The sequence below is a fragment of the Aptenodytes forsteri genome, unplaced genomic scaffold (assembly GCF_000699145.1).
Source record: "Aptenodytes forsteri isolate BGI_AS27 unplaced genomic scaffold, ASM69914v1 Scaffold176, whole genome shotgun sequence".
NCBI lineage: Eukaryota > Metazoa > Chordata > Aves > Sphenisciformes > Spheniscidae > Aptenodytes > Aptenodytes forsteri.
In genome coordinates this window covers 38747-61863 of record NW_008794853.1, presented here as the reverse complement: position 1 = coordinate 61863, position 23117 = coordinate 38747, and the positions used below count along the sequence as shown (strand labels likewise).

Genomic DNA, 23117 nt, shown 5'->3' with positions numbered 1-23117 from the left:
ATGTATTGTGCCAGCTGCCCCAAGAAAAAGGCTAGAAATTGTGGACAAGAGAGTTGGGAAGCTACAAGTACAAACATGAAAACCAAGAGAGATGTTTTATCTGGTAGGTATTTATTAATAGTAAGAAATAAAATCTGTCGCTTAAAAAGCATACAGGCTTCCTGCTCATAGTACTGCACTTGCTTGATCACCTACTTGCTATCCAGCCCTTTGTCCTTATTTGCATCCGAGAATAGTCAGGAGGGATTGGACTGCCCAGGACAGGTACCTGAACTGACTTGCAAGGTACACCATATGTAAGCAAAGATGTCATCTGACCTGACTAGACAGCATGCTTAGCTTTGTAAGGAAAGAGTGTAAGAGATTCCATTTATTTAGGAACAGTCTTAGGAGATTGTCCAAAGGTATCTCCAGGGGGACCATATGCAGAGTGTCTCCATTTCTGTGAACATACACTTTCCTTAATAGCTGCCTTTGAGAAAGTTTTGCTGTGGTGGAAGGCCTCTACGTGCAATGGTCTGTAAGCAAACTGGTCTTGGCACAAACATAAATGCATGTGACAAATGCAACGGAGTTAACTGTGCTTACAAATATAGATCATTATGATAGTTATGACAATGCAAAATGTTGATTTTTCATGAAGCAGTTGTGTGTACGAGAAGCTGCGAGCATAGGAAGTCTTCTCATTACTTTAAGCTGACTTTACTGTTAATGCACATTGCTTTGACCTTTAAAAGCTTCAGGCTCAAGGACAGGCTCAATGCTGTGCATACTGTTTGCTCAACTGAATAAAGTACAGTAGGAAGAAGTTAATTTATTAGAAGAGAAGAATCATGCATCTTACTTTGTAAAACCTATCCTTTTTTCCTGCAATCTAAATGTAATCAGTGCACACATATGTTTGTGTGCCTTTAAGTAAAATGTATTTACAATGTTAGACACTGTAATCCATCACTATAAATGCTACTTTGGAAATTGCACTTCAGCAACATTTTTTAATTCTGATGGAAATGTGAAGTAAACTTGCCAGTGCTAAGTCCAGGGTCTAAGCAAGAGCCCTGTCATGAGCGGTAACGGTGGTTGCAGCTCTGCCTAACAAAGAGCCTCGGGCCCTGATTCAGAGCCAACCAGAGCTGTTGCACACAGTGTCATCAGCTGCGGTGGACTTCACAGCAGAGCTTACATTTGGTAGAGCAAGTTTCAACGTAGGTCTTGCCCAAGAGTTGACACATTTTGATATATCCCATGGCAATAAACAAAATGAACCATAACGTATCTTATTTGGTCTGTACATTGCAGGGATGTATGCTGACAAGGGTGACAGTCTCCCCCTGGCATTTGAGCCGCCCAGCCTCGCACTCGGTCATGGTCCGACGGGCAGCAGAGCCACTCACTTCAGCACAGATCTGGATGCCTCCCTCCTCGCATGGCTCATCTTCATCACAAACACAGCTGTTTGATTGCGCTAAGCAAAAGCACAGAGGAAAAACACTCAGGATGGCATCCAACTCAACAAAACCAGACTAAAAACAAAAAAACTGTCGTTTCCAGCAACAATGTAGGATTGACAGCAATTTTCCGGAGGGTGTTCAGTGCAAGAAAGACACGGACCTGTTGGAGCAGGTCCAGAGGAGAGCCACAAAAATGATCAGAGGGCTGGAGCACCTCTTCTACGAGGAGAGGCTGAGAGAGCTGGGGTTGTTCAGCCTGGAGAAGGCAAGGCTCTGGGACACCTTATTGCAGTCCATCAGTATTTAAAGGGGGCTTATAAGAAAGATGGGGACAGACTTTTTAATAGGGCCTGCAGCAATAGGTCAAGGGGTAATTGTTTTGAACTAAAAGAGGGCAGGTTCAGACTAGATATAAGGAAGAAATTTCTTACGCTGAGGGTGGTGAAACACTGGCCCAGGTTGCCCAGAGAGGTGGTGGATGCCCCATCCCTGGAAACATTCCAGGTCAGGTTGGACGGGGCTCTGAGCAACCTGATTTAGTTGAAGATGTCCCTGCCCACGGCAGGGGGGTTGGACTAGATGTCCTTTAAAGGTCCCTTCCAACCCAAACCATTCTATGATTCTTTTCCTAAGCAGAAGTAACATTAGCTGTTATTCAGGTTCAGTGGAAAAACTAGAAGTGGAAACGAGTGGTGCATTGCTGGGGCTTCCTCTGCTTGAAGAGGCTGATTGTGCTTGTGGGAAAAGCTTGCTCAAGGTGCCCGAGATATTGCTCTCAAACACTTCTCTGCTGTTACTGCTTGAATCGGTTCATGTATCTACTTCTCCAGAGTCCAGATAACATGCAAGATGAGAGATCTGTCCTTGGACAGTAGCAAACTGATCATACAGACACTTACAACTGGTATCTTTATTTACGTACAGGCTGTTTCACTAAGATCAAAGGATCTACCCCTACAAATAAATGTGAGTAGTTGTGTCAGTGACAACAGCTAAATAATCAGATAAGAAGAAGGTCCCATCTGAGATTTATTTTTCATAACTGTGTCTTTGTTTTGGTGTTGTATGTTTAATTTTTTTGCCTGTGTTTGTCTCTGCTGAAGCTCCAGCCAGTTTTAATTATCTTTTTTTGTTACTATTTTTGTCTGTTCAACCCTATTAGACAAAACAGATGAAATCCTATCAAGTAATCTTTTTTATTTTCAGAATATGACAATAACTCTGCCTCTATGTGGGGCACTTCTAAAAACTCAATTTAATTCTTTATCTTCCCATTTCTGGCAACCCTCCATGAAATACATGTAGGACACTCAGGGAAATTAGATCAGGGAATTTGAAAACTTCCACTGCAGACAGATTGCAAAAGACTGGGAGTATTTCCTCCGAAGGAAAAGACATTCACCTTTGATCATAATGTGAGAAACTGGGGATAGGCAGTGAAGTACAAACAAAAGTAAGTGGCTTTCCTAGATAGTATAGAATAAGACATTCAATTCCTTGCCACAAGATACTGCTGGGGAGACTGCTCAGCAAATTTCAGGAAAGGATTAGCTATTCCTGTGGGCAGAAAGGACTCCCACAATTACTGTGTTAAGGAATTCAAACCAGGTGGAAACAGTGAAAAAAGAGTAGGGCAAGGGTTTCACCCAAAAATTCCAGAGGACCAACAGGGTAACCCACTTAATGGGGACTAGGAATAAGCTTTTCCTTTAGACAGTGCATCTTGTTACGATATCCTGCAAGGTTTTCTTTTCCATGGTTGGAGCTTCCTGCCATGTTTGGACACCAAACACCGGGCTGATGGTTTGAACCCACTTAGCAGTGCCTGGTGCTTCTGGGAGGGTCTGGAAATACCATACCAGGACAGACCTACAGCTAACGCGTAACTGAGGATAAAGATTTCATTTTGGTCATATAAACAATTTTGCTTACAATTGTGAAGCATCTCTTACCATCACATTTTTCCCATGAACGGCATGATCCACATGATTTTTCAGCTGCCTGAGGTATCTTGCAGTTTTCTGCATTAGTAAGAGAATATTTTCTGCCCATGCACTCCAAGGCATGCATCTTGCAAACAGTTAAAGGTGTGTTTCTCTTGGTTCTTTGATCTGTAGCACAGGTGTCCAGGGAAGGACTGAAAAGAAAAGCGGGGATCGTGCTATTTAAATGTGTTTTATCTTGGTACCTCTTAAAAAGAGCTGAAGGAGTGGAAAACATTCGGGGTCCAGTTCCAATTTCCCTGTTCATTGAAGGACATCCTAAGAGTGCACCAAGGGAACTTGAGACATAGACATGAATAATTCAGACTCTTTCCTTTTCCACAGGATGCTGCACCTCAGCAGAGCCAGGATCTGCCCCCTCTGAAGGACAGGGATATTACTGGGTATTTGCCATTGACCTCAGTAGCAGTGAGAGCGAGACTAGTTAAAAAGAATTCAGATCTCAATTATTCTCTAATATATTACACATGCATGCACCTAAGTACACACACAGAAAACATTTCATATACATATAATGATATATACACACATGCACATATACTAAAATATTTTATAAGTATTTCTTAATTATAAGACATTAGAATAGACTTAAAGAACTTTTCTCTGCTGTCCTTTAAAAGCTTCAGCTTTTACTAAATAAAATGTTATGATCCAACAACAGAGACCAAAGATATTTCTGGAAATACACATACATCTCCACAGAAATTTTATTAAAAGCCTGCTCTATTTATCCAGGGAATTTGCTTGCTTATTTCTTGACATTCAGATATTGTTTTAGCACCCACAAAAATTAGCTTGTACAAGTGGTAATAACAATTCTTGGACAACCTTAAACAGTATTTATTTTGGGGACAGTTCCAGGAAGTTGTTATCATTTGTATTTTATGCTGTAAGTGTAGGAGGGGAGGAAAAAGCCCTTCCGTTATTTCTAGGTGTTAATCTCAAACCCCAAGCTTCTCCACTTGTTCTCAATGCAATCAGTGGCATCTGTGTGGAGTGAACAAAAAAAGTGCCTCTATGGAGCAGGGCATGCCTGTGCCCTCCTGGATACACTTTACAGCCACAGGTAAGGTGCTGCGCAGAGTACAAGAGAGTGCTCCCAGGGGATGGAGAGCTTTGAAATACAGCTCCAAAGGCTTATTTTGAGCACAGGTCCTCCTTTTGAGCTCACAAACACTCCCACAGAGGCTTAAATTTGGAAGAACAAAGTGTGATCCAGGGAAAGCATCTAATCTGTAATTAAGTTGTTCATTATGTTTAAATTTTTCAGAGGCCTTCTTTATTTGCCTGAGTGATAGATGCCAATATCTGAGTCTTAAGGTCAAAATCTTGTATACAAGGCAGCTTAATTTAGCCAGATAGATTAAGGCCAGACACAAGTGCACTAATCTGTCTGCTTTGCACCACTTTAGCAACACCCAAAGGAGGGGAGGGAGGCTGATTTAACCAGCTGCCGAAGGTTGAACCCAGGGAGTTCATGGTCCCTGTTGCCAATCTCTCGCTACAGTATAATCTCTCAAACTGGCTTGAGAGTACTTCACATACTTGCTATAACTGGGTCAGCTGGGAGAAAGCCAGTGGAAATCAACATGTTCAGATGCGTAAGAAAAAGGATGGAGAATCTGTACTCCTAAGAGAAATTAATAATTTGCATTCATTGCTGAGAAAGGCTATTACACGGCTGGGAGCATCACAGCAGTGCAATAAAAATTATTAGAGGCAAGGAAGAATCCTTGTGTAAAGTGAATGTGAGAAGTTCAATATCTTTTACCTGAATAAGAAGGCTTGGATAAGAACAAGCTTTTACTCAAGTACGTATTGTGAGAAATGAAATAACACGTGTAAGTCAGCAAATACCTTCTCTCCCTTTCACCTACAATGAGAGGCAGGCAACTTTTGGTGAAACTAAAAAGTGAAAAATTCAGCATGCTGGAAATGATTTTAACTTCTTAAAACTATATTCAAGACCATAAGTTTTAATGTAACAGAGGCCAAGAACTCTTAGGAGAGACATAGATGCTACGTAAATAAATTTGGAGGAAAAAAGAGAGGATAGTACTTAAAAATTATCAAATCTCATGTTTCACTGTGGAGATAGTCTTTAGCTACTGGAGGCTGAGGTTTCATCTGTAGTAACACATTAACTGTGCTCTGACCCCTTCCTTTCACTGGGGCCAATTCACACAGAATAGCTGGTGTCCATTCGGTTAAACTCTCTTTGCCCCCAAAATATGGGGACTGGAATGGTCCCTGACCCTAGTAAGTCCTGCGCTGTGCCTGGGAATTATCCAGGAGCTGGCCCTTGCCAAAGCTCTACCAGGAGCTGCTCAAGCAATTTACCAGCTCTGGTGCCCAGGATCATTCCCTTGCTCTAGCTGATGAAGATAGATGTAGCCTAAGGCACCACGTCATGAGGGACAAGTTACCCCTCACCAGCCTGTTGTGGGGTTCTTGTGCTGTCCCGGGAAGTCTCGGCTGCTAGTCTCTTGGAAACTGAAAGGATATAAGATGGGTCTGAAACCATGGTGTTCCTGAATTCCCACATGAACTCTTGTTCCCAGCTTTCTTCTGAGCAGAGGATGCTGCTGAAAGTCACTGCCACAGCAAAGCAAGCCAAGTTAATTCTGCTCTCTGAGGAAGGACCAAGATCTGCCTACATGCCTTACTCCTACAGCCTTAACAGGCTGGCAGGTTAGTCTGCTTTGACAGCTGATGATTTATCCTTCTATTATTAGACGTGTAATTTCAAGACAGAGTGAAAAGATGGCATCAGGTAACAGAAATGACAGTTATCTATCTTCCTGCCATTTTGAACATACTTATAAAAAATAGAAACAGGCATGTAGTAGATTAATTATAACTGAAGCCTGAATGCATAACTTAATGTAATTCATTTAACTTCCAAGGTTATTGTGACTCTGCCCAAGGCCTTTCCTAGCATTGTGGACTCCCCTCATCTTCTATGTAACTAATCTCAACACACCCATGAACGAGAGGAGGGGTTCATAGTACTTGCCTCACTTTAATGAGTGTTGAGACACAAAGAGTAGGACCAGATTATTTAAAATATTTAGGTGTTTAAGGATAGGAATAGAGTCTTAGCAGAGTTATTACAAACCTGGCACTTATCTTCGCATGCAAGACAATGGCCTTAGACCCTAGGGAAGTGCCCAGTGGATCTACAAAACCTGAACTAAGCTCACCAATTTTAATTTTGAGGTGTTCAAAGTGTGCTAATTTTGGCTTAGAACCAGAGTCACCATGCAGGGCACTCTTAAACTATGTGGCTGATGGAAAGTATATGTCCCCCACTGAGAAGTTCTGCTACCTTGAAATCACTTGAGACAACTTCAAAATTTCTTCCTCCTACTACACAAGGATAAGACAAATTTGGTCTGTTATCCTAGAGTTTTGAAATGGCTCAGCTCCTGCTGTGACATAAAACTGGACAGATTTCATATCCAGAGCTCACACCCACTGTGATGACTTTATAGGAGACTTCATCCAGTCTATGCAAACCAGCCCAGACGTTGGAGTGCTGAGCTCTTTGGCACATCTGGCCATCAGCGCCAGGTGGTCTCAGGTGTCTTCTTGTTGCTCCTCTGTTTTGCTTCTGTTACCTCCATGTTTAGCAAAGAACTGAGAGAGTTACTCATTTCCTTACATTTCTCCTGCATTGCTTACTGCAGAATATAGGATTAGATCAAACAGGAAACAATAAACTGTGGTCTGCAAGTTATGAGTTCAGGAAAAGTGACGTGACTGGTCTATGCAAACTGCTGTGTAAATGGGAGATTAGATTATTGTGCCTTTCATAACTCTCCAGTCTCTCAGCAGGGAAAAGAAATCTGCTTTATTTCAGTAGCTTACTGCTTTGATGGTTTATGTCCCAAGGGCCTCTGTTCTAACTTTTCCTCAATTTTCTAAATCTTCATAATACCATTTTATCTTTTTCCATCTATTTCACAGATCAAGTGGAGCTGAAATTATGCCTTCACCTTCTGTCATCCAACCAAATTCCATCACTGCTAAAACCCACTGACAGCTCTGACAAGGCAGGTAAGTGATGAACAGGACACTGATTGAGCTGTAAAGCAAACAGAGTACAAAGCCTCCTTCTCATATGAGTAAAGCTTTCTCATCTGTCATGGACTGAAGACTTAAGAAATTTAATTGGTTTTGAGTAAAGTGAGAAAGTCATTGCCAAATTCAGCCTGAACTTACCCACACTCATAAGGCATTTTGCACACACATTGAAACTGATGTACTTTCTCCCATGGCTGACATTTAGGCTCTGTCACTTCTGGTTTCACACTGACCACTGAAGTAGAAGAACACAGACAGTGCTATTAAGGGTCAGAAAAACAAGGGCTGTTAAAGGTCTACTCTGAAATTATCCTATCAGTTGAGCTTAAAAGGCACTGAAGTATACAACCATGACATAAAGTCACATCCTGCATGTTCATTAAAAGTATCTACTGCATGGAAGGAATCAACACTATTAAAAAGATATGATACACTTTGCAAAGTTACTGTTCAGTAATTTTTCCACAGGTCATGAGTCAGATGGAATGAGATAGGTACTATGTTCAAGCTTAAACATTCATCTCATTTCTACAGCAGCTGTTTGTTTCTGCTAAGCTTAGCAGTGCTGAATTATAGCTGGCAACGGCTTTATCATTAGGTTTCAGAGTTACTGGCTTCACTGTTGTCCCTAGAAAAGCTAAGGCTCTGAAGTCCTATGTAGAAATGTGAACCTGAATATCTTTATACTCTGATGGTAATGAAAACTACAAGTTCCACCATTAGTCCTCAATCTGCACTAACTTTAAAAATAAAAGCAATAGTGATTCTTGGGGAATTTTCATCATTGCACATGTCCTGTTCTTTGAGTGCTGAGTTGTATTCCAGGCTTGAAAATGAAATAGGCCTTTGCTAAACGTTCCTCTGGAGATTTCTGTAGCAAGTAATGGCAAGACTTTGCTAAATCCATACGGACACACTTTCTGAGAAAGCTTTACCCTGATTTGTGTTTCAGATTACATGTCTGTAGGTTTCCACTTTAACATGAAACTTTAATACCCCTGAACATTGTTGCCTTTTTTTTAAAAAAAAAAAAAACAAACCAAACAAAAAAACAACCTCCCTTACGGATTAAGACTTGCTAAGCAAAATAGACAGGCAGAAATTGCCAGAGAAGCAAAAAAAAGAAGAGTTGCAGTGCATTGCAATACAGACAGCAGGCATAACGCTGTCTTCCTGCAGAGGGGAAATTTCCACCAAAAATCACCGCATTGTCTCCATCCCCAGTGCTGTATTATAGGAGTGCTCAAGAGAAAGCCTCATCTGCCTTCCACAGCTGGAAAAGATGACTGAGAGCTGCTGTATGCTATAGCCCATTTCCTTCTCTGCCAGTGCCTGCCAGTATCAACCCAGAGCCTAAACAGCTGTTACCATGAACTTGAAGCAGCATTTTCCCATTGCTTCCAGTCCCTGGAGATTTATTTCGTATCAGCTGTGTGACTGTCAGATGAGCAAAAGGAGTGATCCAGCCCTGTCCTTCTCTGCCATGAGAGGCTATGGTGCACTGAACAGCTTCCAGATAGAAAAGCCATATCTTTAAGGTGCAGCTCACACGGTGGTGGTGTTACACGGCATGGGTGGAAAGTGAAGTATACTTGGGTGGCAGAATAGGTAGCACACATCCCAGGCAATCTCTTAAAATATTGTTAGTGACAATACTTGATAGCAATAGGGGAATGGGAAGCAAAAAGCCATAAGGAAACCTCACAACAAATGTCTTAAGGCATCTTGTTTGAACAGCCTACAGAAAGCACACGCTCACGTTTTCTGTGCTTCCTGCATATGATATAAGTATGGCTTCTCTATCACTATATCTCACCTATAGCTCTGTCTATATCTTACCTGCATAAGCCATAGTATGTCCAGGAAAGAAACTCCCTCACTGCACTTGGAGCACTGCAATGGCTTACCTGGTCTCTTGCACTGGATAGTCTTCATGTCAGGAGACCACTTGAGACTGGGCTCACACAAAATGGAGTGTGCTCCTTCTAAATGCATGCCGTGTGGACAAGACAGAGTTATTCTCTCACCGATCTCATACACAGGTTTCCATGGCTCTCCTTGCAAACCCCCCTCCAGGACAGGCAGGAGACAAGCAGTTTCTAAGGATTGAAGCATTTGAGATAGCCACAGTGAATCAGTGGATTGCAGAAAGCAGTCACATATTTTATCTTCTCCTAAATTCCTTAACAAGTTGAATGGTAAGATTAGCTGATTTTCCTGTAGAAACATATCAATCACGTTAGCACAGGATATTAGCTCATCACAACAGCCATACATGTGCAATACCAAGGACAGAGTCACAATATCTTCTCCTACAGCCTGCAGGTCCAGCCCTAGCTTGAAGAGGGCTTCTTTGTTCTTAGGACCCATGCTTCTGTTGAGGTTTCATACTAGAGAGTAACATCCTAGTAGAGAGAGGTCATACATACAGGATCCTGGGAGACCATGTGCTGATACACAGAGATGGCATTTAAACAGTGTGGACCAGCATTTGTGGGCAGTCAGTCCTAGTTGGAAGGAGGAAAGGATGGTGTTGAACTGCAGCTCTGAAAATTCCCAAGTCTATATGATCACGCTCAAAGTTGACATACAAATAAAATGTGCAGGGAAAAAAAGAAACCCTAATGGTTACTGACCAGGTTAGAGGAAAAAAGCAAAGTGGGGAGATCATCCAAGATGTAAAGTTGTGTTCTTATGACAAGGAGGTTATTTGAGAACTTTGTGGTTGCCCAGTGCTGCCCACTGGACCTTTTCCTCAGTTGGCTTTAGACATAGACTCATTCCCACGGTTCTTGCATATAGCCACAGGACTGAATTAAGCCACAAAGTTTGTTTCCACAGGAAGTAATTCCTGGACTGGAATTTAGTCTCCCTCACTTCCAGCCTTCCTTAAAACCAGACTTGATGGGCATGTTTCTCTATTTCAGTATTACAATATCTGGATTAAAAATAGAAGTCAATTTAGACCTGATTATGTCTAGGGAACTGGGAAACGCAGGTGTGTATTTTTCCCCCATTGTTGTTGAAAGCAGATGTTCAGAGATGTTTCACTGGAATTCAGGAGTTGTATTTCAAAACAAGAATCAGTTAGACATACCCTGGCAATATCTGTCTCCCACTTGCCACTGTAAATTACTGCCACACTTAGCAACAGGATCACCAACAAGAGAATATCCATGTCTGCAAGCATAAACAATGCTTTTCCCAACAGGGTATGAGTTTGCAGCATTCTGAAAGAAAAGGAAAAGGTGAAATTTTGGATATACAATCTAAGAACTACCAGCAGCATTGAACTTTGATTCTGGGATGCAGTAGCTGAGGACAGCGAGAAGTATTAATGTCACTCTACAATGCACTGGTGAGAGTGTCTGGAATACTGGGGCCAACTGTGGTTATCAATAGTCAGTAAATGTGATCAAAATGGAGATGATGCTGCAAATAAGTTGGTAGAATACAGAATATTTGGGCTATCTTAACTTAGCAAAGGGAGAGTTAGAGTTGGCGGTACCCTGTGACAGGGGTCTGGCAGTGGTACGTCAGTGATGGAACAGCGCTCTCCTGCCAATGTATAAACTGACTGCAAATATGGCTGTTATCAAGCATTACAGGGCAAACATAAGCTCTTGAACAGCCTTCTGGGGGGATCAGTGGAGAGCATATGGCTTTACTAATTCTTAAGATGGCATGTTATCAGCTTGCTAAAGGTTAATGTGATATGGTCACTCAAAAGAGCGGGACTTGAAGACACAGGTCTTTCCTCATTTTATATCCCACTCTCTTCTAAGGAGAGATCTTATGAAAAATTGAGACTACTCCACAAATTGCAGGATTTTACCTTTAGTTTGTGAACCCAAAATATCAATATAGGAGACAACTATTGATTACCCCCCAAAAATCACTAGCAAAAGAGGGAGCACAAAATTTTGGATCTTGCCCCGGGTTGCAGTTGTGCCGAGACAACTAACGGATTTTGAACCAATCCTTATATCTATTTGTTGAGCAAAAAGATTCTAGACAACCTTATAACAAGGAGAAGGAATGATCCATTCCTCCAAGGGAAGAATTGTCTCCTTTGTTAAATAGGCGCAAGTTACAGTCAGCCAAATACCTTGCCAGATCATAGTTTCACCAGGGAACAAGAAAGTACAATGGTGAGTTACAGGGTGTAGAGTGAAGATTCCTAAAATCTGTTTATAATTTTGCTATGGACTTGCTGGATGACCTTGGACAGTTTACTTTCTGTGCTGTTTTTTCTCTAGTTTCCTGTGCTTTAATATGTAATTCATGTGGCTCAGAAAAATTTTAATATGTGTATAGGGTAAAAGACAAGTAGATTATTTTCTCTGTAGGTACCATGGTCCAGAAAAGCAAAGATTTTGTTCTGGTTTTGGAGGTGGGGCTTTTTTGGTTTTCTTTTATTTTTAGTAAGAATTCTTGGCTAATGTCACATAAACTTCAGCCAGGGAGAGCTGCTGCAGAGAGCTGCTATACAGTAGCTCTGATACTAAGCTTACCAAGATAAATACAATTTTGCAAGTGAATATCTGTATTAAATGTAATAGAGACACTGCAGGTAGGGATAGGACAAATAATAGAGTAATAGAAATAACTTACTTGAACAAATCCATTTTCCAAGAGGGGAGGAGGTGAACAGAATTCTGTAGGAGTTATGGATAAATCAAAACAGTGTGGTTCAATCAAGCTATGAAGCAAACAAAAGTATGATTTAGTTTGAATTTAGTCTCCCTTCCTTTCAAAATTCTACACTTCTCAGTGAAGCCCATTTTCAAGACTATTATGCATCCTATTTACATCACAATTATACTTAAATCAGGCACTGCCAGGCTCTCTGAGAGAGAGCTAAATAGAATGGTGTCAAGTTTACTGGCTTTTACCCCATTTTCTACTCTTATCTTGTATCAGATTCACAGCTTCTGAATTTCATTTTGTTTCAACTTAAATATGAAAGCTCAGTAAGTGATCTTCTCCCTGAATTCAATAGCTTATGCACCCTTCTGAAATAAATTTTTAAATTTTCCTGTAGTCATGCTCCCAATGTTTTTTTCTGCTTACCGAAAATGCTGCAACTCTTCATCTTCGCATGGTCTGCTTTCACGCTGCTCTCCTATGCAGGCCTTCCCACCACCACGTGGGGAGGGGTTGTTGCAAGTTCGACTCCTTGATTTTCTTCCCCCTGAACAAGAACTCCAGGAAGACCAGCAGCTCCAGTGTCCATCAACAATACCTACGCAACATTTGGGAATATTGCACATTAAACCACTCTGTAGGTGGTTTAAAGGCACAGGCTGTTCGAAGCTAGTGATGGTCCAAACTGTGCCCTTACAGAGAATTCCAGATGGCAATGATCTAACCTTTCACCTTTCCCAAACTTGCTTTTTACATAAGTATAATTCCATGGAGTCTATATGTTGTCAGAGTCTCAGAGAACATAAAAATAGCTATAAGCTACAAGTAATTACAAAATTAGAAAGCAAAAATTTTTGAAGTTATTGATACTCATTCATTTAGTATATATACTTATTTACAGAAGGTTACATTTTGAGTGGTTAGTATTGTCTGCTGCATTTAACAATAATAATAAAAACAGTTCTTTGTTAAGTACTGTTTGGACGTGTTAAGCAAAGACTCAGGCTCAGCATGACCCTCCCCGCGCTGCATGTCTGCAGTGCTATCTGACCCAAAGTAGCCACTGCACATCAGCCACTCATTCAGGTTGTGCAGTGGGACAAACAGACTCTGGAAGCAGAAGAGCACACTTTGCCACTTCCAAACTCTCACAAGTTTAAAGAGCGCTGACCTGGCTGATCTTGCACGAGACTTCCCAGCTCACAAGCCGCTCCAAAGGTGTAAGGCTTGCAGTAACATACACACTGAGTTCCTTCCACAGCTGCCTCACCACCATTCTGGCAAGGCTGACATTTGCAGGGATCATTCTCAGCCATATATTCTTCAATGGCTTGTTTTAGGTAATGCCTTTTGACTGAGGAGCAGGGCACTTCCTTTACCAGCTCATATAATGGTGTTAGCTACACAGAGGAGAGAAACACTTATATTAAATAGTTATAATTGGGACATAAGAGTTTATAAGCAAAATAATTTGTGAGGTAAGCTCCTGCACATGGGAGTTGACAGACGCTAGCTAATTTGCTAGCTAGCTAGCTAAAATCTTGTGTTAGTATTTAATATTAGCCGCCTTCTGAAAAGTCAGCTCTGCTTAACAGCATCTCTTAAAGCTAGTGGTAGATTAGTCATGTTTAAACATATCTGACGTATGAGATTGCAGTTGAGATAAAAGTGTAACACAGACCACCAATGTACAGTAACCTGAATTCTCATCCAGCTATTCGCAGCCTAAAAAGCTGGACATTTAAAAAACCCATTATGGAATTTCATTGAGCAATGATTGAAGGTAACAATAAGCATTTTTGCATTTCTATTACCTATTTTATTATATTCTGTGCTTTTACATTTAATTGAAAACTTCCTGGCAGAAATCGTTTAGATTTATACCATTCTTCAGTATGTGGGCATTTCCCAAAAGTGACTTAGACAAGGTAGCAGTGAATATGGCCACGGCCAGCTTTGAAGTGTCTGGCTTCCAGAATCTCCACTTATGCTAAACTTCTGGATGCAGACAGAAGGAGGACAGATAAAAGTGATACACAGAAGTTGGCAAGCCGAGTGGAAGCCACACAGATCCGCCAATATGCATTTCAGGAAAGGGGCTATCTCAAATCTGGGCTTTCTCCAATGCTAGGGTGACCCTCTATTCTTAAGCAGAGCTCCACTAAAGTCACTGAAGGCTGGTAAGATTGTAGGTATTGACCTGCCAAAGGACTTAGATTCATGATGCAGCTGATTACGTTAGCTTCATGGCATTTTCTTCCTGTGAATTTTTCTTTTTTATAAAGTGATCTGAAAACAAAATGATTGCAGACTACAGCCTGATTAATCACCAGCTATAGCTTAATCATTTCTCCCCTTGCGGTGATCCCATCTGCTCATCTCTGCTTCAGGAAAATAGCCTTACCTTTTGTTTAATTACTCTGGGATAGTCTGTCACTGATCTGGCCCAAGAGGAGTATCTCTGACTGTTCCCAGCAGGATTATTCAGCTCTAGAAAACTAAGGCCAGCAACAGTATCTAGGCTTCCTCCTTCTACGTAGGAGTCTCCTTTAATCTTATTACCACTGCTTCCTGTAGATTCAGGGTGGGAAATACAGAAAATACCAGCATTGCTATGTTTACAAATGGAAATAGAAACAATGCATGCAGAAACTATGCTAGCAAGTAGTGAAAGGACTCATTAGTGCAGATCAATCACCTGTGCCTGGATCAAGAGCTCTTACATCAATAATATATAAGAAGTATCTGGTTTTGCAGGTGTCTTGGCAGCCCTGACTTAGGGTGTCCAGAAAAATACTAGTTACTGGGAAAGCATTAGCAATGATTGATGAGTGTTGGAGAACCTTTTAAACCAGGCATTTGGTGTCTGGGTTCAGCATGTTAAGATGGAGTTCAACAAAGCTATCAACACTTCCTCCTCATTTTGACAGCTATTTAGGAGGAGATGAAGGATGGAGACATGACAACTGTACAAGCCACTGTTGAACATTTTACCTGAAGAAGTCTGTAGCAGTTTATCCAGTTTGGAGCACTCTACTTTCTTCTTTTTCACAATGAATGCGTTCCAGCCTGATGTGGTACACTCATACATGTCTGTTATGCTCATACCTGCAGATAATCGATCCATTAACAATACTGTACACAGAAAGTGTGTTGGATTCATTTCCAAGTTTTCCATTGACTTGAGATGTCATGAAGTATTATGCCTAAATTAGAAGGCAACAAACTAGCACGTCCTGTGGGAAGGTCCATGTGTGGCTAAAGCCTACAGATGGAGGCTGACATATGGGAGGTGTATCTGGGAAAAGTTTATTGTTTCTTTCCTTTCTTTTCTCAGCAGTTCCTAATTCTACAGCACTGTTCAACATTGAGTACCATCATACGTGTCACTCTGGTGTTTGCTCTGTTTGTAATTTATTCTGCTTTACACAGTTTTACCCAACCTTCATCTCCAAGTAACTTTTAAGCTTTAACATTATTTGAGATTTAGATTGGCACTAGAATTCAATTTTAGCCTGATGAGGTCTTGAACCAACTATCAAATCTTTGCTACCCAGAGCACTGCAGGTCACAGATGTGGATCTAGAATTAAATGTTGTGGTTTGGGCACTTTTTCTAATCTTCTTTCTTTTGCCTGTGAAGAGAATGTGGTGACTAGCAGAAGTCTCTTACTTGATTTTAGATATTAGCTGGGATACCATGCAAATAAATTTTTATTCGTGTTTATTCACTTTGTTTCTTGTAACAAATACTCTAGTACTCTACCTTCTGCTTTTATTTTGTCAGTATCCATATAAAAAATAAGTTTGTAATGTCCTCCTAGAGATCCAGAGTGTAAGAAATGAGTCCCAAAATGTTCAATAAGTCTTCGGTAGATGTTGTACTCGTAGACAACTGGAAGGTTGGCCAGTTCCTTCCAGAAGGGCTCCGCAAGAGTGAGAAAGTCTGGGCGGTTGTTAATAAACTGAGCAACTTCCACACTGTTCTCAATAACCATCAGCTGCTTACTCTGGGGGAAGGAAAAGACGTCAGTCATGCTCCCTGTCACTATCAGGGTAATTCCTACTAGCCAGATGACACGCACATTATATTGGCTATTAACCAACAGGTTTACAGAGCTGTTAGATATGTCTAAGCAACTCAGTGAATGCAAAAAGAATACCCTGAAGTTAGGAAATATCTTTTGGACCTTTATTTATAATTGCTGCAACATCTTTCTTTTCCTCCTGTGTACCTGAAAGCTAGCATAAGGACAAATAAGGAAGGAAAATACCACTCTTCAAAGATAATGGTGGTTTCCAACACCAGAAGCCTGGCAGTAGCAGGTTAACAAGCCTTGTCTGAAAGCAAATCAGAGGCAATAGAGAGGTCTTCTTTGCACCCCGTTTTGTCTAGAGGAGCCTTTTTTTGTAAGGGGCTCTAACCATTTTGAGGAAGGATGCTCCTGAATTATAAATACATATATGCCTATACAATATTGTTCACCTCAGCCTCTCAAAGTTTCTTTTGAACTTTGTTATGCTAAGTCTCAAAACATGTCATTGTTAGTGTGGTAAAATGAGCTTGTCCTCTGTCATCTTGGGGGCCATAAAATGTATACATTTGTTACTAGATTTTATTTGCTATAAGATAGAGGTTATACTTCATAATTGAGAGTTACTCTTAAATTATTTATCTAATGTTCCTTTTTAAATAAGTCAAAGGCATAAGCACTGTGACCTCCTGACTGTTTAAGACACCAAATCTCTCTCTTAATGGAGTTCTACTAGTGGAAAATGTATTATAAAATAAATTAACTTTAATCACAGAATTATTTCAATTTTTTTGCTCCAAGATACTGACAGAGGTAATAGGAAAAAAAAAAAAGGCAGTAAATCATTAGAAGAAAATGGAAAAGATTAATCAGTTATGAGAAGAAGACAATGTTTTTCTTCCTCAAATAGGAAGGAAAACAGCTAGTAAATAAATAATTCACTAATAAAGAGGTTAAATGGAGAAAGTAAAAACAGCAGCCAACCCTTCTTAATTGATAACCAAACCAGTGATCTCTTTGTAAAGGTTTTATGGGATTTTTTCTGTCATGCATTTTGTGCCAAAAATATCAGGATAAAATAAATATTTGCATCTCACTATTAAAGCACATGAAAAAAATTACAAAAATATTTATGCAAAATACTAAGCCACAGTGACAACTTTTACATACCTTTTGACTGCGTTGCAGAATTTTATTCTCTGAATTCCTGCGTGCACTGTTTGATTTTTCATACCTCTCTGTGTGTTTCATATAAGACCAGCTGCTGTTGAAAAACTCATAACTGAAATCATTCTGAATTTTAACCTAGAAGATGAAAGATAGAACTCTGTATAAAGAGCTTCATGAAGGATGCTAAAAATGATAACTTACAGAGTAGAGCAAGTCCTTCCTGATGCAAAAAATCCAATGTGTTTTTCAGGCTGAATCCATTTCAGATTTCATAAAAAGTACTGAAAGCTATTGGAAAAGCATTATTTTTTTTATATATATATTTGTACATTAAGTATTTAAGTTATGAAGTAAAGTACATTAAGGATTGCTTGGCATGCTTTTGACAAACGTGAGACAAACCAAATCTCTGAGACAGCGACTTCAAACAAACCATATCTCTGGAAGATCTCCACAAAGCACCCAAAGCCTTGTGCACGTAACATTTCTTAGGGCGATTCAGGCGACTACTTGTGCTAAGGAGGTGGATTTACATTCAGTCTAACTGTGAGAGAATTAGAAATCTCATCCAAGGAATTACAATTTTTTTTCCTTTCATTTTAGCAAGATATACACCAGTTTATATTTCAAAATAATAAGCGACTGCAGAGAGGGAACAGGTGTCATTCAGCAGCATTTAGGGAAACCTACCTCCCAAAAGATCCTACAAGCTTTGCATCATTCTCCCAGTTTTAGTCATGGCTCTAAAGATAAAGCTGTGCTTAATGGAAACATACCTGGAAAGTATAAGCAAGAACGCTTTCACTCAGCCTGTAGTATTCTCTCCTATCGCCGCTAAAGACCTTTCTGCATTGTCCTCCAAAGCTTTCTGTATGAATGACTCTTCCCCTAGTCTCACCAGTAATGGCATCAAAGCTATGAGAAGAAAAACATGAAAGATCATTAAGACAGAGAGGTAGCGAATTATTTTACAGGATGCAAAAATTACAGAGCCATTATAACTGAATGCTATATCTGCAGATTAAGATCATAAGCTGATTTACCCAAAAAAAAAGGAATACTGACTGATAGACTTCTATACCTGCAGAACTGCAGTGTGCGTAGCATGTTACAATATGGAAAGCAAAATGTTGCTCTTGATTTGTCAACAAAAATAAACACATATCAATATCTCTTAACGTTAAGCAAAAAAAAAGGAATACTGACTGATAGACTTCTATACCTGCAGAACTGCAGTGTGCGTAGCATGTTACAATATGGAAAGCAAAATGTTGCTCTTGATTTGTCAACAAAAATAAACACATATCAATATCTCTTAACATTAAGACATTCATATCTATCGCAACTGATTTATTAAGTTTTATTGTTCCAGCAATTAATGAAACACAGAAACAACAGGGCATCCATTCCAAAATGTTTTTTGTATTATATCTGAATTATATCGCACAGCAAGTGACACAACTACGCCAAAGAAACTTAAGGTAATTATTTCGCTAGGTTGCAGATGGGAACAGAAATCCATATGGATCCACAGTACTAAATGCAACAGCAATGAAGAAAAAGAACGAGCATTGCTGGCTCATTTTTTCCATGCTGATGATCATGTGTTATTGGTTGACATTTCATTTCATATCTTAAAAGATGTTTTTCAATAGCAGGAATGAAAGATAAAAAGCTTTATTCTGTGCTTCAGATCAAAGAGCCTGTACTTCCTGGCTGCACTGAGCCACTGGCATGATGCCTCCATCATCGTACTGAACACTTTTGCATATGGGACGTTTTGCCATAGGCCCAGGAAGCCTATCTATACAGCCAGAGCTTGTAACTACAACAAAAATGTAAATGCATTTGGCACCAGTACTACTGAGCCTGGCACAGAACATTACCCTGTTCCTGTAAGTTCTGAATTCAGAGGTGTTTTATCAGTATCGCATACGGTCATCTTCTCTTCACATCGATCTTCATCTGTACCATCTTCCTCACAATCCTGATCTCCATTGCACACAAGAGATCTGCTAATGCACTGACCTAAATCAGAACAAAAATGCATGGGGAAAGGAGAAGTGTTTGTTCATTTAAAAATAATTCACCTAAAATCAAAGCAAAAGTCCCACTTATCTACTACATTAATTAGCTTGTTCACTGCCATGATGAACAGTCTGTGCCCAGGAGGGCTTGTGAAACAACAGTAAATGTAGACATAAAGCAATAGTGTATAGTACACTTGAGGGAACCACAGCCATTCAAGGCTTATGATATATTAATAAAACAGTTGGCTTCTAGATTTATTTCCTGAGCTTTCATCCTTTGACCCTATCACTTGTGATTAACTGTGATTACCTCTCTGGTAGCACCAAAACATGTTTAACATGTTCCTCTGTGATAAATGTCTACCTACTGAGATAATGTGCTTTTTTGTGAAGATAATGGAAGCTGCTTGGATATGAGGACTGGTTTAGGGAGCATTAGTTTCCATGACCCAGGTGATTTCCAAGATGTTTGGATATAGCCTAGAACAGCTTCAAACAATCACATCTAAGGTTGCATTCCTTAATTACCTTCTCATAATGAAAAAAACCCGTACTCTGGGGCAAATTAGTAAGGCAGAATGACTTAGAGAGGCTACCAGGGCTACAGCATACTATCTGCAAAGCTCTGCAATGCTCCAGATTAAATTAAAAACTTGTGTAGAGGAGACTGGAAAAAAGGAAGCATCCTCCTAAATCAAATTTATCTCTAGGCCAAGGGTTCTGCAAAGCCATTGCCCATTTACTTAAGTTCAAGGATAACAAGGTTATTGTCTTAACTTTATGACCAGAAAATGGTGAAAATTATCTTGGATTGTACCTGAGAAACACCTGAACCGATCACCACAGCCATCCTCTGTTGGGCATCCCCTTGTGGGGGTGCATGATCTTGTTTCAAAGGCATCCCCAGAGCAGGGGTTTCCCCCATACTGGCCATAAACTGCTACCGTCCGCCTCCGAATCTGAATGCAAATCAAGGGAGATCTTAGAAAATCCAAATGCAAAGCAGGAATAGTTTACTAGTGTCAAGACAATGCTACCACTCTACTCCTGTAAGGAAATGAGACATTCACTATTTTTTCTGAGAACCACACTTGGTATACCACAATATGGTAACAAACTCTCAAGTTAATAGAAAGACAACTATTTTATCTATAAGGTCTTTAGACTGATGCATAAGCTTGGCTGGTTTGTTCAAAAATCTAATATGTAACTGAAACCAAGAGAAAGCTGCTGACAAATTTCAGTTTTGTTTTACATTTTTAATAGGACCAATCATGCCCGATATGAATTTGCTAAAGTTCTTCAAAGTAAACAATGTCATTAAGGATGATAAAATCTACCATCAAGTGGGCTACTTTTTACTTCTAAAAAGAATAAGTACAGTCTCATGGCACATCTTTAATTTTGACTAATCCCTCCCTAATTGATGCCACATCAAAGTAAATGAGAAGGAAAATCAAAAGCAAGTGTCTTGCACATCAGTAGAGTTGCACTGTAAAAATCATCAACTTGTTTTCATTGAGGATAATACCTTGCAACCAATTTTTTTTTTTCCTTGAGACATGATTTGACTAGTGAAAAATCAACAGAATTGGTACAAACCAGCATCAGCAGAGGAACATCTCAGTTTACCGAACAGTTCAGTTGAGCTTTTTGGAACTATCACCAAAATAAAAAGTGCACAAATTATTTTACCACATAAGTATCATAGCTTTGAAAAGGAACATATTGGGGACAGACTGAAGGATTTCCCTTCTGAGTTCTTTGTTCTTCAGCCTTCTCGTTCTGCTGGGGCTTTTGTCTGACACCTGATTCGGGGTTTTAAAGATACAATAGCTCCTTAATTACTGGGAAAAAAGCATATGCTTTTGAAGTCATGAGTACAGAAAAGGTGTGTCCGTCTATACCTGTTTTTGAGTACAGCCATCGCACTCGGACCAAGGGCCAAAAGAATTCCAGTGGCAATGGACTGGAGGGGAAGGGCTGCTCCAGTAGTATTTTTTGCATTAAAAAAAAAAAAGAGAGAGGAAAATCATCAGGGATTTTCATCCATTACATTAGTGCAAAACTTTCCTAACTAGCAAAGCAGGCCTTCAATAACAACTAGGGGTATGATCAGGCTCTGTCTAAAACTACTTGGATCTGCTTTTCATATGTAAGAATGAAATCAGCCCCAGCCTGGGCTTTCTGGTCACTGAAAAGAAGGAACTGGATACATTCACCTAGCCTGAAGATCAGCAAGGACTTTGTGCAACCATAATACAAGCTTCAAAGACCAGCTTCACGTTGCAAAGCAGAGAGAGGCCAGACCACATCTGGAGATCCACAGGGAGCTGCCAGGGGTTGTGTGTGCCACGGCGTGCAGCAGACCTGCCCGCGGCAGCTCTCAAACAGCCAGTTTGCCAATGGGAGGCATTGAGGGTGCTACCTGCCCTCGGGATCGGGGCTGGCTTGGGGTAAGCTGTGCTGCCGTTCACAGATGTGTGTTGCTTTGGCTCACACCACTGCTGTGTGCTCTTTTTCCAAAAGGCACCTGACTCCTCTGGGCAGAGGTAAGGGACACCGTAATGCCTCACTCTTGTCACCACTGATGGCAGTGGCAGTGCTGACAGCAAACAGGATCAGGAATATATTTCCCAGGAAATGTATCTGAAGACCCCTTTAAGCCCTGCCCCATGTCATGCACCAGAAGTTGTCTGTTAAATTATACATACTTAATCTTCAGCATGTAATTCACTAAAGAAATATTCACCTGGAAAAAATGGAAAAGAAGCCTGAAACTTCCAGCAACAGAAAAATCCCCAGCACCTGAAAAAAGAGGAGCAAAAGCAAACTTACTTTGCTTTTCTGCTTTTTCCGTTAGTTCATGGAGCTTTTCTAACTTTCTGTGATCTTTACACTAGTCAGCTTAAGAAATAAAGCAGAGCGTCACACTGATTTTCTTCAGCTTTGTTGTACAAGCTGTTGTTTTTTAGTTTTCTTCTTTCTTGCAATACTGCCCAATTACATTTTCAGCTAAGTATTTCTCCATATAAATTAATATTTCATTGCACTTGCCATATTCACTTCATCAGTACAAGTTAAGTAAACAATTGTCTTACCTTCATGTTAGATGAAATACTCAGATATCCAGCAATTACCAGGGAAAATGCACTTCCACTCCATTCAGCAGCCAAAGGAGTCAGTCAGTCTGTCTGCTACTGTACATCTCTTCTCACTCTGCCTTGCTATTCTGCTTTTCTTTCCCTAAAAAGGCTGAATATTGCTGAGGAACTTTAATCTTAATCCATCTAGTCCTCTCCAGGGACACAGCCTGCTTTGGGAGCTGCTCAGTGTTTTTAAGACATATAAATCAAGGCTTGGATGTACTGACTGGGGCTGGCACAAAGTTGTGAAGAGTGTTTACTGGAAGAACGATCGTCTTTTCCTTATCTTCTCTCTCACAGTTTACTTCCTCTGAACGAGGCTTTTCAGAGATCCCAGGCCAGTCCTGGTGTCACATACACTACACCACAGCTGAGTCCCCAGCTTCAGTAGGAAGAGCTGCTCTAGAATTAAGCTGGTATTGCTAAGGTTTAATTTTGATCATGAACCTTCAGTCCCCACTTCTACAGTCATGCTGATTCTTGTGTATGAGTTCTCACACTGAAAATCAGCTTATGGATCTGAATGCAAGTTTTGGCCAATTCTGGCATGG

General features: G+C 40.3%; 1 protein-coding gene across 1 annotated transcript; it reads right to left on the bottom strand.

Moving 5' to 3' along the window:
• Window positions 1–106: 106 nt before the first annotated feature.
• On the bottom strand, window positions 107–22660 carry C7 (complement C7). Its single transcript, XM_009274529.2, has 18 exons — window positions 22522–22660; window positions 22173–22228; window positions 21328–21403; window positions 20238–20379; window positions 19277–19418; window positions 18167–18305; window positions 17391–17525; window positions 15953–16196; window positions 15182–15295; window positions 14592–14758; window positions 13359–13587; window positions 12614–12785; window positions 12155–12242; window positions 10638–10770; window positions 9448–9639; window positions 7679–7775; window positions 3404–3588; window positions 107–1465 (listed from the first exon to the last, which is right to left on the bottom strand). The coding sequence occupies exons 1-18, from the start codon at window positions 22525–22527 to the stop codon at window positions 1278–1280; spliced, it is 2505 nt and encodes an 834-aa protein (XP_009272804.1). The 5' UTR covers window positions 22528–22660; the 3' UTR covers window positions 107–1277.
• Between the last annotated feature and the right edge of the window lie 457 nt (window positions 22661–23117).